Source organism: Gopherus flavomarginatus, chromosome 1, assembly GCF_025201925.1.
Source record: "Gopherus flavomarginatus isolate rGopFla2 chromosome 1, rGopFla2.mat.asm, whole genome shotgun sequence".
Taxonomy (NCBI): Eukaryota; Metazoa; Chordata; order Testudines; family Testudinidae; genus Gopherus; species Gopherus flavomarginatus.
Genome location: NC_066617.1, coordinates 135,224,024 through 135,239,671, shown reverse-complemented (window position 1 = coordinate 135,239,671; position 15,648 = coordinate 135,224,024). Strand labels below are relative to the sequence as shown.

The 15,648-nt window shown below is 43.6% G+C and overlaps 2 protein-coding genes across 6 annotated transcripts in view; one reads left to right on the top strand and one right to left on the bottom strand.

Annotated features, from left to right (window-relative positions):
* Positions 1-15,648, bottom strand: part of TTC38 (tetratricopeptide repeat domain 38) — a 144,621-nt gene that overhangs the window by 108,499 nt on the left and 20,474 nt on the right. For 3 of the 5 annotated variants that reach the window (XM_050965962.1, XM_050965999.1, XM_050966008.1), the window contains exon 1: positions 5,125-5,193. The exons of 1 other annotated variant lie outside the window; for it this stretch is intronic. In XM_050965962.1, the coding sequence (XP_050821919.1) occupies positions 5,125-5,148 (24 nt within the window). In that variant the 5' untranslated portion in view covers positions 5,149-5,193. Of the gene's footprint in view, positions 1-5,124; positions 5,194-15,648 lie in introns of those variants that run through there. One more of the 5 variants, XM_050965953.1, reaches the window with a different exon arrangement.
* On the top strand, positions 5,548-13,999 carry PKDREJ (polycystin family receptor for egg jelly). The gene has a single exon (XM_050965108.1). The coding sequence runs from the start codon at positions 5,548-5,550 to the stop codon at positions 13,516-13,518; it is 7,971 nt and encodes a 2,656-aa protein (XP_050821065.1). The 3' UTR covers positions 13,519-13,999.

Genomic DNA, 15,648 nt, shown 5'->3' with positions numbered 1-15,648 from the left:
CCCCCATATTTTGGACGCTAAGGTCCAAATCTGGGACTAAGGTTATTACAAAGGTGAACAAGTTTTTTCCGTCCTCCTAATGACATCCTTTTAGATACCTGAAAACTGCTATCATGTCCCAACTCAGTCTTCTCTTTTCCAATCTAAACAAACCCAATTCTTTCAGCCTTCCTTCATAGGTCATGTTCTCAAGACCTTTAATCATTCTTGTTGCTCTTCTCTGGAGCCTCTCGAATTTCTCCATATCTTTCTTGAAATGCAGTGCCCAGAACTGGACACAATACTCCAGTTGAGGCCTAAACGTCGCAGAGTAGAGCGGAAGAATGATTTCTCATGTCTTGCTCACAACACACCTGTTAATGCATCCCAGAATCACGTTTGCTTTTTTTGCAACAGCATCACACTGTTGACTAATATTTAGCTTGTGGTCCACTATAACCCCTAGATCCCTTTCTGCTGTACTCCTTCCTAGACAGTCTCTTCCCATTTTGTATGTGTGAAACTGATTTTTCCTTCCTATGTGGAGCACTTTGCATTTGTCTTTGTTAAACTTCATCCTGTTTACCTCAGACCATTTCTCCAAAATGATCTGGACAAATTGAATTATGACCCTGTCCTCCAAAGCAGTTGCAATTCCTCCCAGTTTGGTATCATCTGCAAACGTAATAAGCGTACTTTCCATGCCAATATCTAAGTCGTTGATGAAGAAATTGAACAGAGACGGCCCCAAAACAACCTCTTGTAGAACCCCACTTGTTATACCTTTCCAGCAGGATTGGGAACCATTAATAACTACTCTCTGAGTATGGTTATCCAGCCAGTTATGCACCCATCTTATAGTAGCCCCATCTAAATTGTATTTGCCTAGTTTATCGATAAGAATATCATGTGAGACCATATCAAATGCCTTACTAAAGTCTAGGTATACCACATCCACCGCTTCTCCCTTATCCACAAGACTCATTATCCTATCATGTAAGCTGAGGTGTAAGAATTGAAAGAAGGTTACCGGCAATTTCGTTTCATCTCCTTAAAAAAGTTTACAAGACAATCTGAGAAGCAATGTGAGGCTTTCATTCAACTGAAATTATATTTGAGGAATCCTCTTAATGGGGATAGAAAGGACGGAATGGTAGTGGTGGAAGAAAGACAAGGCAAATTGCACAATAATATTGAAGATCCAGATATCCTATGGGTTTTGTAATTTTAGGATCAGTCTCTTTTTAATCTTCAATTGTATACTAGTCCCATCTCTTCAGATATACCCCTTTCAAAATGGTTACATGGCAAAATAAATCCTTGCTTTGCTTCCTATCAAACCAATACTACTAGTGACACTGGGGGCCCAAACTATCTGCTGGCATAAATCCAAGGAAATCAACTGTGTTATGCCAGCAAAATATTTGACCTAAGGATTAATTTATAGGACTAGTATGGACATTTGATAAGGCTAAAATATAACACATAAACACTGAAAGAATTATGCTGTGCACAATTTTACACACAGATTATATAACAGCCTCATTCTATAAACTCCATGGCAAATATCTCATTGTGATAACAGAGGTTTCAGATCCACCAGGGTGATACATAAGCAGGAAGATTAAAATAAGACCTTTTATTAGCTGGATGGATGAGGTGATGTATGTTTTACACAATAGGGTGGTTGGCTGTGGTGAACTGGTCATGAATGTCCTCAGGGGTATTCCTAAAACAATCCCAATAGTCAAATGAGAAATCTAATAACAACTCCTAATTTGCCATCACATTGCCCATGCAACCTTAATTCTGCTCCCCTGTGCATATACATACAGTCTTTAATTACATAATATTTCTTTTCCACAGAATGGATGCACAAAGAGATGGAATGAAGGTTGGATGGGAAACCTTAAATCTCATTTCCTAACTTTCAAGTGCTTGACTTTGCCACCTAAACAATATTTTTAAACTTTATATCCAAAAAGCTCTCTAAATACACAGACCACTTCCCACTCTCTCTTTCTATACTGGTATCACTATTAAGACTACAAGCTTCTATGGGCAGAAATTCAAGTTAACACATATTATCCATTGTATAATGCTAGGCACACTTAAGAGATAAACCAGGGGTAGGCAACCTCTGGCACGGGTGCCGAAGTTGGCACACAAGCTGATTTTCAGTGGCACTCACTCTGCCTGGGTCCTGGCCATCAGTCCGGGGGGCTCTACATTTTAATTTAATTTTAAACGAAGCTTCTTAAACATTTTGAAATCTTATTTACTTTAGCTACAACAATAGTTTAGTTATATGTTATAGACTTACATAAAGAGGCCTTCTAAAAAGGTTAAAATATATTACTGGCACGCAAAATCTTAAATTAGAATGAATAAATGAAGATCCGGCACAGCACTTCTGAAAAGTTGCCGACCCCTGAGCAACACAAATAACTACAGTCAAACTCAGTTTTTCTTCCATTAGACAGAAATTACAGATGGAGCCATTTAATAGATTTTCCTGCTAATGGAAGAATATTCCTTATATATTTTGCAGTTTTTTTACCTAGCCTCATTTTACAGTCTAAAATATTTTCTGATTCTAACCATGAAGTCAAGTGTGGAAATTTGAAGCAATTGGCAGGGACATGTATTTTAATTAACAATGTCAAGGTTTCCTCAATGTGATTGGATTAAAGATCGCATGCAAGTAATTTAAGTAAATTGAGCATTCAAATTACAGGTCTACAAAGACTATACTGGAATCCACATTTACAGCTTTTGTTTAGTATTTGTACTATGTACAGAAATATGGTAAAAAAAAAAAACACCAGCAACAAAGAAAGGAAAAGAGGTAGGTAGGCTGTATAACTCTGTATACATATTGATAGTAAGACTCTGCCTGCACTAGCCTTGTTTCTGAAAAATATTCCAGTGCTTCTAATGCTAACTCCACATAGGGTGACCAGACAGCAAATTTGAAAAATGGGGACAGGGGATGGGAGGTAATAGGAGCTTATATAAAAAAAAAAAGGCCCAAAAATCAGGACTGTCCCTATAAAATCAGGATATCTGGTCACTCTAACTCCACAGGCAGTACCAAGCATTGGAATATAGGAGTAGAAAAGGTACCCTGGGCAGACAGCATTATATCTATCCTGTTATGTAGATCTCTTTAGGCTTTGTCTGCACTAGTGCTTCCATCATTGTTAACACTGGAAGAGCTGTTTCCGTGTTAACAATGGCAGGAAGCTTTTTAGAAAGCAGGATGGTGTGGACAGTGCTTATGGGGAGAAGCAGAGACTAGTAGAACTGCTACAAGTTGTACTGCCAGCTATAAACTTTGTATGGAGCAACAGCGCAAATAGGGGAAGGGGGTCTGAGCCTCCTCTCCCTTTCCAGCTTTCCACTATATGCTGAAAACTTCAGCCTGTTTCACTCTCCCCCATTTCCCATTTTAGATATTGTGCTTGATCATTCACATTTCCCTCCACCTCCACCCCAGCTGGACAGGACACAAATAAATTTTTTCACCCAAATGTCTCAAAACATTTCACACACACAGTTAGCAATAGAGCATCCCTGTGATTCTTTGCACTGTTGTAGCCATGTTGGCCCCGGAATATTAGCCAGACAAGGTGGCTGAGGTAATATCATTTATTGGACCAACTTCTACTCGTGAAACATACAAGCTTTTGAGCTACAGAGAGCTGAAGAAGAGCTCTATGTAGTTCAGGGGTGGGCAAATTTTTTAGATCGAGGACCACATCTGGGAATAGAAATTGTATGGTGGGCTATGAATGCTCATAAAACTGGGGTTGGGGTGCAGGAGGGGGTGAGAGCTCTGGTTGGGGGTGCAGGCTCTGGGGTGGGACTGGGGATGAGGCGTTTGGCGTGCAAGAGGATGCTCTGGGCTAGGGCCGAGGGGTTCAGAGGGTGGGTGGGGGATTAGGGCTGGGGCAGGGAGTTGGGGCATGGGAAGAGACTCAGGGGTGCAGGCTCCAAGCAGCGCTTACCTCAAGCGACTCCCATAAGCAGCAGCATGCCCCTTTTCTGGCTCCTACATGGAAGCACGGCCAGGCGACTCTGCACGCTGCCCCATCTACAGGCACCATCCCTGCAGTTCCCATTAGAGCAACAGCTGGGGCCATTGGAAAACACAGAAGCCAGAGTGGGGCCATGCCACAGTTTGTGGGGTCTCCGTGGAGCAGCCCCAGACCCTGCAGCCCAGCTGGAGCACCAGAGTGGGCTGCAGGGTCTGGGGCTGCTCCAGCCCCAGGCCACATTCCCCAGCAGGAGCTCAGGGGCCGGATCCAGCCAGCAGGCTGTAGTTTGTCCACCCCTGATGCAGCTGGACACCACGAGAAGTCAGTCCACTGAAAGATACTACTTCACCCTCCTGGTGTGTCTAGCAGCCCTGTGAGACAGATGTACCGTATGTTATCCCCCACTTTAAGCCAGGGAGCCTGAGGCACGGAGTGGTGAAGTACTTGCAGAAGGCAGGCTGGGAGCCAGGAGCCTGACTCCTCAATTAGAATATCATCTGTGGCTTCTAGGAGTCACTAGTGTCATCAATCCTGATATCAGCACTCTCTGATAAAGGACACTAGACTAGACAGACATTGTTGTGTCCCTGGATGTCAATACATAGGTTCCTGATGAACCCATTGTCAGAGAGGAGTTGTGAAGCTGGAGAAGGGAGACACCAAGCTGAAATGGCCCAATCCCACTTGGAAAAAAATTCTGCTGAGACTTTTCCCTCCGAACCGTACATCTCTGACACCAGCTGTAAATGGACACCCTACTTTGTCCACAAGGTCTGGGAGCCTGACTCCGAGGGGAAAGTCACCACCACAAAACCCGTGTCTGCGGAAAGCAAACGGCCGCTCGCATTCATGGTCTGTAAGATCAGGCGGGACAATCGCCTCTGGGGAGGCTCGAGGTTACTGGGCACTGCCCGCGCCTGGAACCGGACCGAGCCGCCGCTCCAGGTCCCGTCCAGCTCCATGTTACTGCGGGTGCGGCCGGGGGCAGGTTGTGGTGGGGAGGGGGGGGGCCCACGAACCTGCCCCACGAACTGCCCCTGGGAGGAGAGACCCCCCCCAGCCCATCGCAGCGCGCGGGGGCCGGCGGCGGCTGCTCCCCCCTCACCTTGCAGTCTCTCAGCGGCACCATGTTCCCGGCCCCTTCTCTGCCCTTGTGCTGCGGGGCGCGGCTGGGCTGGGCTGGGCCCGGCCCGCCCCCCGCAGGGAGACACCTAGCCGGGCGGCGCGGGGATGGGCGACCCGGTCTCCGCTGAGCGGATAGCGGCCTCTTTGGACCAGAGCGCCGCGGCGCCAGGCGGCTGTGGGAGAGCCCGGCCCGGCCCGGCCCGGCGCCTCAGATCGGGAAGGGAGGAATTTGGGCGCCACATAAAACGCGGGGGGCGGGGACAGGCCGGCACCGGGGGGATCCCGGCAGTGCCGGGGCGCGGGGGATTCCAGGCTGCGCAGCGGCTGCACGGTGGCAGTTGGAGCCGTTGGGAGATGTCCGTTCCCGGGCCAGGGATCTCCCCTTGGCCCCGCCACCACCCCCATGCCGCCGCTGCTCCTCCCCAGCCTCCTCCTGTCGCTCCTGGGCTGCTGCGGCCCCCCGGGCCGGGCTGCTGCGGCCGCCCCGCGCTTCCAGCTCCCGCCACTGCTGGTCACCTGCTCGGACCCGCACGGGCGTGTCTATCGGCGCCAGGACAGTGAGCTCTGGGCCTCGTGCCTGTGGGATGGTCCCATCGAGCTGCGTTATACGCGGGCCCCGGGAGCAGCGTCAGGAGCCCAGGAGGGAGAGACACAGCTGCCACCCCCACCGCGCTGCCGCTGGTACCGGGACTCAATCTGGGTGCAGGACACCTCTCGCTGGTCAGGCAGGGCAGTGCTGGGGCCAGGCCTGGCTGGGGCGGGCCCTGCTCCACCCTGGGCCTCAAGCCACATCACGGTACAATGTGCATCGGCCTCGTGTGCCGTGCCTACGTGTCTGCACCGCAACCTGAGCATCGAGGTGTCTGGGCAGGATGTGCGGCTCTTCCTGCTTTGGCCACCGGAACCCCCCATCCTTGAGTGGCAGCCCGTGCAGCTGGGCTGGTGTGCACGCCTCAAGAGCTCACGCTGGCGCTACCGCTTCAGCAGCCGCGGGGGCAGCCCTGCTGCACTCCTCATTCCTAGCAACCGGCACCACAAGCTGCTCCCACCCGCTGCCTACCCAAGAGCTGAATTGCACCAGGTCTGTGCCTCCTACTACAGCTACCGCCTGACCGTGCACTATACCCGCCGTGGTCTCTACATTGCCTCAATCAGCATGGAGCAGGGGCCTCGGATCAGCCTTAGCCTCACCCTGAGGGTGGAGCCAGCTCTGCTGCATGTCCTCAGTGCCCACTCTAAGTTGTTTAGCCTTCCTTACCAGCCTCTCAGCCTCTCTTGGAGCCTACAGCCCCTTGGCCCCAGGACACTGGCATATAGGCTGCTGGACATGCAGGGGACGGAGGGCTGGTCAGCCTCCTATAATCCTTATGCTTTGCGGAGCAACTTCTGTGCTGCCTCCATGCCCCGGCAGGCTAGTGAAGTGGCGCTGGCCAGCATTTACTTCCATGTTGATGGAGAGTGGTTTGGGGATCTAGCAGGGGAGCTGAGTTTCTCCAATGCTACACTGGGCCTGACAATGAACAGTGAAACTCCCACCTACCTCACCCTTAATGCCCAGAAGACCAAGACTGGCACTTATATTTTTAGCCGCAACCATGGACTTTATTACACCACCCAAGCAAACAATGCCAGTGCCCCTGATGACGGTGTCAACACCCATTATATATTCTTTCAGCAGCAGAGCCTTTCCTTCTTGCTCACTATTGAGTTTGTGAAGTTGCAATGGTACAAGTTCAACATGCACTTGTACCTGAACCGGAAAGGAGCCCTGTTCAGGTCTCTAGTGGACAGAGATATAGAAGTCCACATTTTCAACAGTGGTCCTTCTTTTTTGCAGAGTTTGATCTACATTGTGTGGTTTATTCCTGTGCAACATCCAGTGCTGCAGTGTGAGTGGACCTTCAATCTGCAGTTGTTTGGGTCAAGAAAAGAGTACCTCATCCAGAACAATACTTATACTTATGATGATCATGTCAGAAATGCAGCCCACTTTGTCCGTCGCTCTGTTTTACCTTTTAATCCTGCCCTATACACAGGGTTTGTGGCAAAAGTGAATTGTACCAGAAGTGGACTTACACCTGCTGTTTTAAAAGTCACAGTCAACACTTATGCTTCAAAGGTCATGGAGTCACTGGTATCTTGTCAGAAAAAACCTTGTTTCATAGAGCGTTTGAGAATCCAGAAGCCTGATCTTGTTTACCCCATCATACGTACTAAAAAAGGGTTACAACTTATCCTGTATGCCAAGTTGCAAGTAAACTGCACAGATCTTGTACGTACTGAAGCAATCTGGAAAATCTATGGTGTTCAGAATGTCACAACTATTCCAGACTGGACAAAACCTTTAAATCCACCCCTCATCTGGAGAAGACAGATGCTCATTTTACAAATTCCCAGCTTTAGTTTAGATTATGGCTTGTATCTGTTTAATTTCTCTGTTAAAATAACTGCATCTGAGAGTGTTGTGGAAGGCTCAGATACAGTTTTTGTTCAGATTGAGAAGAGTGACCTGGTGGCAGTCATTGCTGGAGGCACTTTCCGGACAGTAGGTTTTTCTGATCATTGGACTCTGGATGGATCTACTTCCTCTGATCCTGATTCATTGGACCGATTAGAGGGGCTCACATTTATGTGGTACTGTACAAAACGTGTATCAGATTATGCAAACATGACAGTGAGTACAAATGGGACCTGTCATCCAAACCAGGTAGATTTGAAATGGATAAAGTTTTCTGGTCCTAGTCAGACTGTTTTGCCAGAAACCCTTCAAGGAAATACTGTGTACCATTTTCGTTTGGTCATTCAAAAGGATAACAGAAAGAGTTATGCTGACCAAACCATAAGCGTGCGGCCTGGATCTCCACCTGTTCTGAATGTTACATGCATTGAAAATTGTGGTAAAATTGTAATTCCAACAGATAGATTTACATTGTCTGGAAAATGCCTAAACTGTAGAATGACTAGCCGACCAGTCTATCACTGGTCACTTTTTTCAGGAAGTTTCACTGAAGTAAAATTTGATTGGGCTTCCAAAACTTCAACAGGGAAGTCTAGTGCATACCTGTCTATACATGCTTTGACTTTTATGAATATTGCAGACCAGTCATACACTCTTCTCCTAAAAATAACCACTTGGGGTGGTACGTCATCAACCTATAGGTACTCATTTTATGTAAATTCTCCACCTAGGATTGGAAAGTGTACTGTCAATCCAACCAGAGGTGTTGCATTCCTGACAAAATTTATTGTTCAGTGTAGTGGATTTTCAGATAGAAATTTACCTCTTACGTACAAAGTAATAGCAGCCTCAGATTTATTGAAAAGCAGTAGAATAACTTCTTTAGAGGAGAATACATTAGGGACAATAGTGTATTTTGGCTATCAGCCTAAAACTCCTCCATCTTTTCTCCCCATTGGTGTACCATCTAAGAAGTATACTTTGACAATCTATGTTCAAGTGTATGATTCCCTTGGGGCATTTTCCCAAGTAGCTTTACACACAACAGTGCAGGATCCAGCCAAAAGTAGACCGCCAGATATTATGCTCAATGAACTGCTTGCTTTAACCAGTGGATCAAATGCACCAATGACATCTTTGCTTCAAATTGGAGATTATTTAAATGTAGGCTATTTGGTTTATATGGTTGCCTCAATTTTAAATGATATTAAAACTGCACCAATTATCCAGGTGTCTAAGGCTGAATTTAGAGAAAGCCTTCTTAATCAGTCTTTGAGTATTCCTACTACCAACGTAATGGAAGTAAATCAAGTAGTTGCTTGTATTTCTGAATTAACACAGGAAGTCACTGAAGTAAATAGAGCATCACAACAGCTTGCCATTCAAAAACTGAAAGAAGTGAGTGAAGCACTAAAAAGATTCAGGGATAAAAGCCTTGGGTCTGAACAAACAGAGCTTCTGAGCACTGGTATACTAACAGGCCTGTCCAATGTCCTGAAAGCTTCTCTTTTAGACCTCAGCAATGTCAATGTGCATGCAGTTAAACAAACCTTCTCTGTCATGGAGACTTTAGCAGAAATAGTCTTACAAGGCAAAGTCCCTGGAGAAAATGAAACTGTAATGGAGGCCAAAAGCTGGAACATTAATTTACAGAAAGATGAAAAGTGGGATGTCACAAATACTTTCTCCGCCAAAAAAGACTGCCGGAATTGCTTTTATCCAACACTGAAGCAGGGGGATCATTCAGAATTGCCAATAGATGCTGTGATTGCCACTGTATTTTATGAGTTTGAAGAGAACCCCTTCCCTTGGTTGGCATATAGGTCAGATATTGTAACAACAGTCACTGGGTTCAAAATGACAGGAACCAAGGTGAATGGTGACATAATAGGGATCATGCCTGCAGTAGCAGAAGTGATTATTGCTAGAAAAGATAAGAAGTCTGCAGCTTTTAAATTGACAATAGGGCCTGATAAAACCCTCCCAAAAACAACTGGAGGATTTAGTTTTGAAGTGGACAGAAACTCCAAGGATATATTTATCCAGATTTTGACTAAATTAAAAGTTTCTTTCAGGTTATTTATATACTTAGGTGTTAATGTCATCCACACCTCTCCTATAGCTTCTTTTGTTGCTTCTCACAATGAGCCTGCAGTTGCAAGTGGGAATAAGTCAAATAACATAGATTGTGCAATTAAGGCTCCTTATGTTATCTGTCTCCCACAGTCACTGCTGAGGGCCACAGCCCCAGGCAGTGGGACAGATAAATGGACCATTTCCATTATCTTGCAATCACAATCTATTGTAAGGTCCAGAAACAACAGATTGGTGAGCATATCCCTTTTTAATGCTGTCTGCTTAGACCTAGATGGAGTGCAGAGTCAGTGGAAAGAAGGTACATGCGTTCTTGGCCCTCTTACCAGCTGGCAAAGGGTACATTGCATCTGCAAGGTGAAGCAGCGCACCAAGGGAACAGCAAGCCGCACCATACCCAGTTCCTCCAAATTCGATATCAAGTTCTTGGCCTCTAAAGTATTTGTGGTCCCCAACCCAGTGGATCTGAAAAAATCCCTTTTAGCAAAAATACACAAAAACATGGTGACCCTCTTAACAGTGCTTTTCATTTTTTTAGTCTATTTTCTCCTAGCTCTCTGGGCCCTGAGAAAAGACCGGACTGATAAAGTTAGCAGGGACAAAGTTATAGTCCTGCAAGACAACGACCCCTTTGATAAAGTGTGCTACTTGGTCACTTTATACACAGGCAGTCGCTTGGGAGCTGGAACCACAGCAGATGTTTTTCTCCAACTCATAGGCCAAAATGGCACCAGTGATGTGCATCACTTACGGCACCTGAATTATCCATCATTCATTCGAGGAGGCATTGATACTTTTCTGCTAACTACCAAGAATGATTTAGGAGACATTTATTCCCTTAGGGTCTGGCACAATAACGGAGGTTCTTCTCCTGACTGGTTCTTAAGTAGAGTAAAAGTTGAAAATATGTATACTAAAGAGTTCTGGCTGTTTATTTGCAGGAAATGGCTTGCTCTTGATAAGGATGATCACTTACTAGAAAGGACATTTGTTGTTACACACCCAAGAGTACCTTTGGCCAAAATGGACTATTTTTTAATAAATATTGCCAATGACCTCGTAGATAGTCACATATGGTTATCTGTTTTTGCTCAGGTTGTCACTGGCTCTTTCAACAGACTCCAAAGATTATCTTGCTGTTTAGCAGTACTATTGTGTACCCTGCTTATTAACATTATGTTCTTTAATGCTGACAAAAATAAAGAAGTTGTTTCAATACACTTACGATATTTGATATCAATAATAATAGGAATTGAAAGTGCTTTGGTTACCATCCCTGTGCAAATGATTATAACTGCCTTGTTTAAGTATTCACAGAAGGAGCCTTCTCCACATGGTGCAGCTCAGAATCACCCAAAGGAAAGTTCACCCTTCATGTCTGGAAACCTTAGGAACTGGAAGGAACGCCTGCAAAAATGGTACCTTACAGAAGCTTCTACACAATCAGTGAGTAGCAATACTCTAGAGAACTGTTCCAATGCTAATGATTCATATAGTTTACAGTATTTTGATAAGAAAAGAAAGCAAAGAACACCAAAAATGTGGAGTAATTGCACAATCTCTGAGGGTGCTGCAAATGCAATTGCAGCACAGGAGGAAAATGCAGCTGATACTTCAACTGCAGAGGCTAAAGCACAACAAACCCAACCGCGAAACTCCAATTTCAGTAATAATTATGCAGAAGAAAAGGATGACAGCATTCAGAAAGAAAGAAAACCACTAAACATCCCCTTCATGCTCTTTCGCAAAAGGCCACAGATAACTTTTTGTTGGTGGTGTGTCTATGTCTCTTGGATATTGGTCATAGCTGTAGCGGGGGTGTCATCATTTTTCATCGTATTATATGGTCTGTCCTATGGCTACAAAACATCATTAGAGTGGCTTTTAGCATCAGCAACCTCATTTTTTGAGAGTGTGCTGCTGCTTCAAACCCTAAAAATCATTCTTTTCTCAGCCCTGGGTACAATTTATCCAAAGTACTATGAAAACATCCCATGGTCAACCAGGGATAATTTCCTTGAGATTAGGTTGGATGAAGTTAGTATGGATGCAGATGAGATGAGAGAGAAGCACTATGAAATTATCAGACTCAGAGGCACTAAGCAGTATCAACCCTTAGAAGAGGATGAAATCACAATCATGAGGAAAAGAGAGAAAATTAAAAGCAAAGTTTTCATCTTCCTCAAAGACATTGTCAGTCACTTTGTCTTTTTAACCCTAGTATTAAACATTGCCTACTCCACAGAAAACACCAACAGCTTTTACTACAATCAAGTTATTCATAAACAATTCTCTCTCAAGCTCTCCAGCGTGGATAAACTAGAACACATTTACTTGTGGGTGAATAATGTATTTTTGCCTTTGATCCACAATAACCACCAACCAACTTTTCTTTCTGACAGCTGGTCCAAAATCCTAGGTTTGCCAAGGATGAGGCAAGTAAGAGCGAAAAGTACTGAGAAAAAATGTTTCCATCCTCACAGCTTTGTAAATAAATTTGTGATCAGTAAAAGCCATTGTCTTCATAAATATGGCAGTGACCCTGAAGAGAAAGGAGACTATGCTGGGTCCTGGACAAAGGTTGCCAACAGATCTGTTACTAGTGACATCGTCAACTATGTAGGGTTTACGTACCAGTCAAACAGAAATCAGTGGGTGTATTACTCATATGGGGAATTATACACATATGGACCAGGGGGATACACTTTTTACTTCTTCCCTGCAGAACAGCGGCCTAATTCAACAAAAAGGCTGAATGTTTTACAAAATAGCAATTGGCTTGATGAAGAGACATGGGCTGTGATTATTGAACTAACTACATTTAACCCAGACGTACATTTATTTTGCAGCATCTCGGTCATATTTGAAATTTCTCATTTTGGGCTTATAAACACAAGCTTGTCAGTACATTCTTTCACACTCCCAATTTTCCAGCAGCAAAGCAGAACACAAATTTTTGTATTTATAACTGTTCTTGCTTTTCTCCTCATTTATACCATGGATGAAATTCAAATCATACGCCAAGAAAGGACAAAGTATATTAAAAATGTTTCCAACTTAATCAATTTTGGTCTAAAGTCGGTGTTTGTCTTTTTTGTTTTCCTGCAAGTCATCAAATTTAAAATGGGGGCTGATATAGTAAAGTTTTACTTACTTAATCCAAATGATTTCATTCCTTTCCATACAGTTTCTCATGTAGATCAGACCTTGAGGATAATTATGGGCTTTTTGGCATTTCTCATAGTTTTGAAAACTCTCAGGTATTCCAGATTCTTTTATGATGTGCGTCTGGCACAAAGATCCATCCTGGCAGCTCTTCCTGGAATCTGTTCTATGGCACTTGTGGTGGCAGTTTACTTTTTTGTATACATGGCTTTTGGCTACCTAGTGTTTGGCCAACATGAATGGAATTATAATAATATGATTCATTCAGCTCAGACTGTCTTCTCCTATTGTGTTTCAGCTTTTAAGGACACTGCTTTTACATCCAACCGGTTGCTGGGTGGTCTTTTCCTAGCCTCCTTTATGCTGGTGATGATCTGTGTCTTGATCAATTTATTTCAAGCTGTGATTATGTCTGCATATGAGGATATGAAACAACCTGTATATGAAGAACCATCTGATGAAGCAGAGGTGATTACTTTTCTAGTTCATAAAATCAGAAGGATATGGTATTTTATCACCTGTAGGACACCAGCAGCAAGTGATCCAGATCTTTTCAATAGCGTACTGTATGGGCAAGCTCAGAGGTATAGCCACCGACACTTAGGGCTAAAGACCAAAAAAATAAACGGCAAGAAAATGGTTTATCTTGTCATATGAGTAATGCAGGTTTTTATGTGCAATAAGAATGATTTTTAAAGAACAGTATAATAACAACAATAATAATTTATCCTCTAATATTTCCCAAATCAGTGCTCATAAATATTCTGAGTTAACTTGTGACATTAGGGAATTCTCAGCATACAGCCACTCACTATTGGTCCTCCTCAGATTTACCTCAGAATCCTTTGAGACAGTTTCCATAGTATTTTAAATTAGGCATCAGTTCCTACAACATTTCATAGGCAGCAGGTCAGGACTCATTTCAATAGTTGCCTGGGACAACAAGCCAGCTGCAAATGGCTGAGCAAATCCATTATAATGGAAGTCTAGAAATGGACAGGGAGCAGGTTCATGGCATGTATACCCCTTCTTAGAAACTGCTGGTAAGGCTTCTTCATGAATCATAACCTAAAGAATGAGAAATGTTACATTGAAAGAAAAGATAGGACAATTTATAATGATTTGATTTGGCAAGCAAAAAAACAAAGACAATTTAAATACAATACTATAAGATTCTTAAAAGAATCAGCAAATACCTTTGACCTATACAATTTGTTGTGTATTCAGACAGTGCATATAGTGGAATTCTGGTATATTTTGCTACTTTGTTTGCGTATTGGTCAATATGTTAAGTTTTACTAAGTAATGAATGTCAGATAAATGAGTACAGGCAAGAAGAAAGGACTTGTTTTATCACATCAAGCATTATTAAATGTATAGACCTTTGTTAGAAAAAAAAATGTATTTTCTTTCCCTGTGACTCGTTTGCTGTACAAAACTGATGTACAACAGATCCCCTCTCCCTCAATTCTAATTGTATGTGTTTTCATTGTATGTTCATCTTTTGCATGGAAACATTCTCCTTAGTTGAGTCCTTGTTTATCTAATAAATTCCAGGTTCCCCCTTCTGTTCAGAAAAGTGGGGTTTTACTATACTAAGCTTCTGACATTATTGTATATTCACAGAATATTTTTGATGTGAGTCAATCACACAGTATTGTGGGAACACATTTTATACAAGTGTGTGTTTTAAATGTGTATCTTATCATAAACATTCAGGAATAAACCAATCTTTAAACACTTCCTTAGAACATGTGGCTATTTCTTACCAATATAACAGCCACACATACCAAATTCTGTTAGTAATTGGCATTGAATACTGTCAAATGTCATACTTTGAACGGATAGTTTGATAGATCTTCTGGATGCATCTACAGCAAATGCATATATATGTAACTCAATCTAGAGGCACGACTACAGCATTCTCTCTTTTCTCCTCAGGGGTATGGGTTCTGGGTTCACCTATCACCTGGTACCTCCACCAAAGGAAACTCCTAGTGCTGAGAACATAGAAGGCCTGGCCCTTGTAAAATATTCATCACCCAATCTCATACACAGGAATGTTAGAGCACCAAAAAAAAAACCTATCAATTCCCAGAGTGATAAAACAGTAACAGGAGCTTTATTAGGTATTGGAAATTCAGGATAGGGGACAATGGAAAAAACAGATTGGGATAATAAAAGACAAAATTAATAATACATAAATTCTACCTCCCATCCAACATTTACAGCCAATATGTACCATACTGCTCCCTTCCAGCACGTGCCTAGGCAAATATTGAGTTGAGATGCAGTCTGTGATGGGTGGTGCAGCACTGAAATCAGTAGCCATCTTAAAAGACAATATCAAACTAAATAAACAAGGGTATTCTTATAAATATCCACACCAAGGATGGTTGGATCATCCTTGTGACTCTCTGGATTCAAAAGTGCAGTTAGCCTGGCTCTTGGTAGCCTCACTGTGACTCTCTTCTCAGTCTTTTGGGTTTCTGGTCTCTGCTGCAATGACACTGTTCAATGTCCCAGAAATTCCATAAGAGCTCAAAGTCTCTCCTGGGGTAGGAATGTGGAGGGTAGAAGGATCCTCCCCAGCTGAATAGCTCCTTTTCTCTCTACATTCCAAACACAGTGCACTGAAAGTGAAGTCAGACCCTTTATTCTGAGTCCTGGCTCATGATTGTTCCCAGTAGTGTTGCCAACTGTGTTCTGTTTCTGCCCTGGACCCTAGGCAATCTTGGAAACAGAGTTCTTAGCCTCTGCCACCATTACTGCTGTAGTTCAGGGGTG

Bases quoted from the DNA above. Each gene is read 5' to 3' on its own strand.
- PKDREJ (XM_050965108.1), top strand. From the start codon at position 5,548: ATGCCGCCGCTGCTCCTCCCCAGCCTCCTCCTGTCGCTCCTGGGCTGC.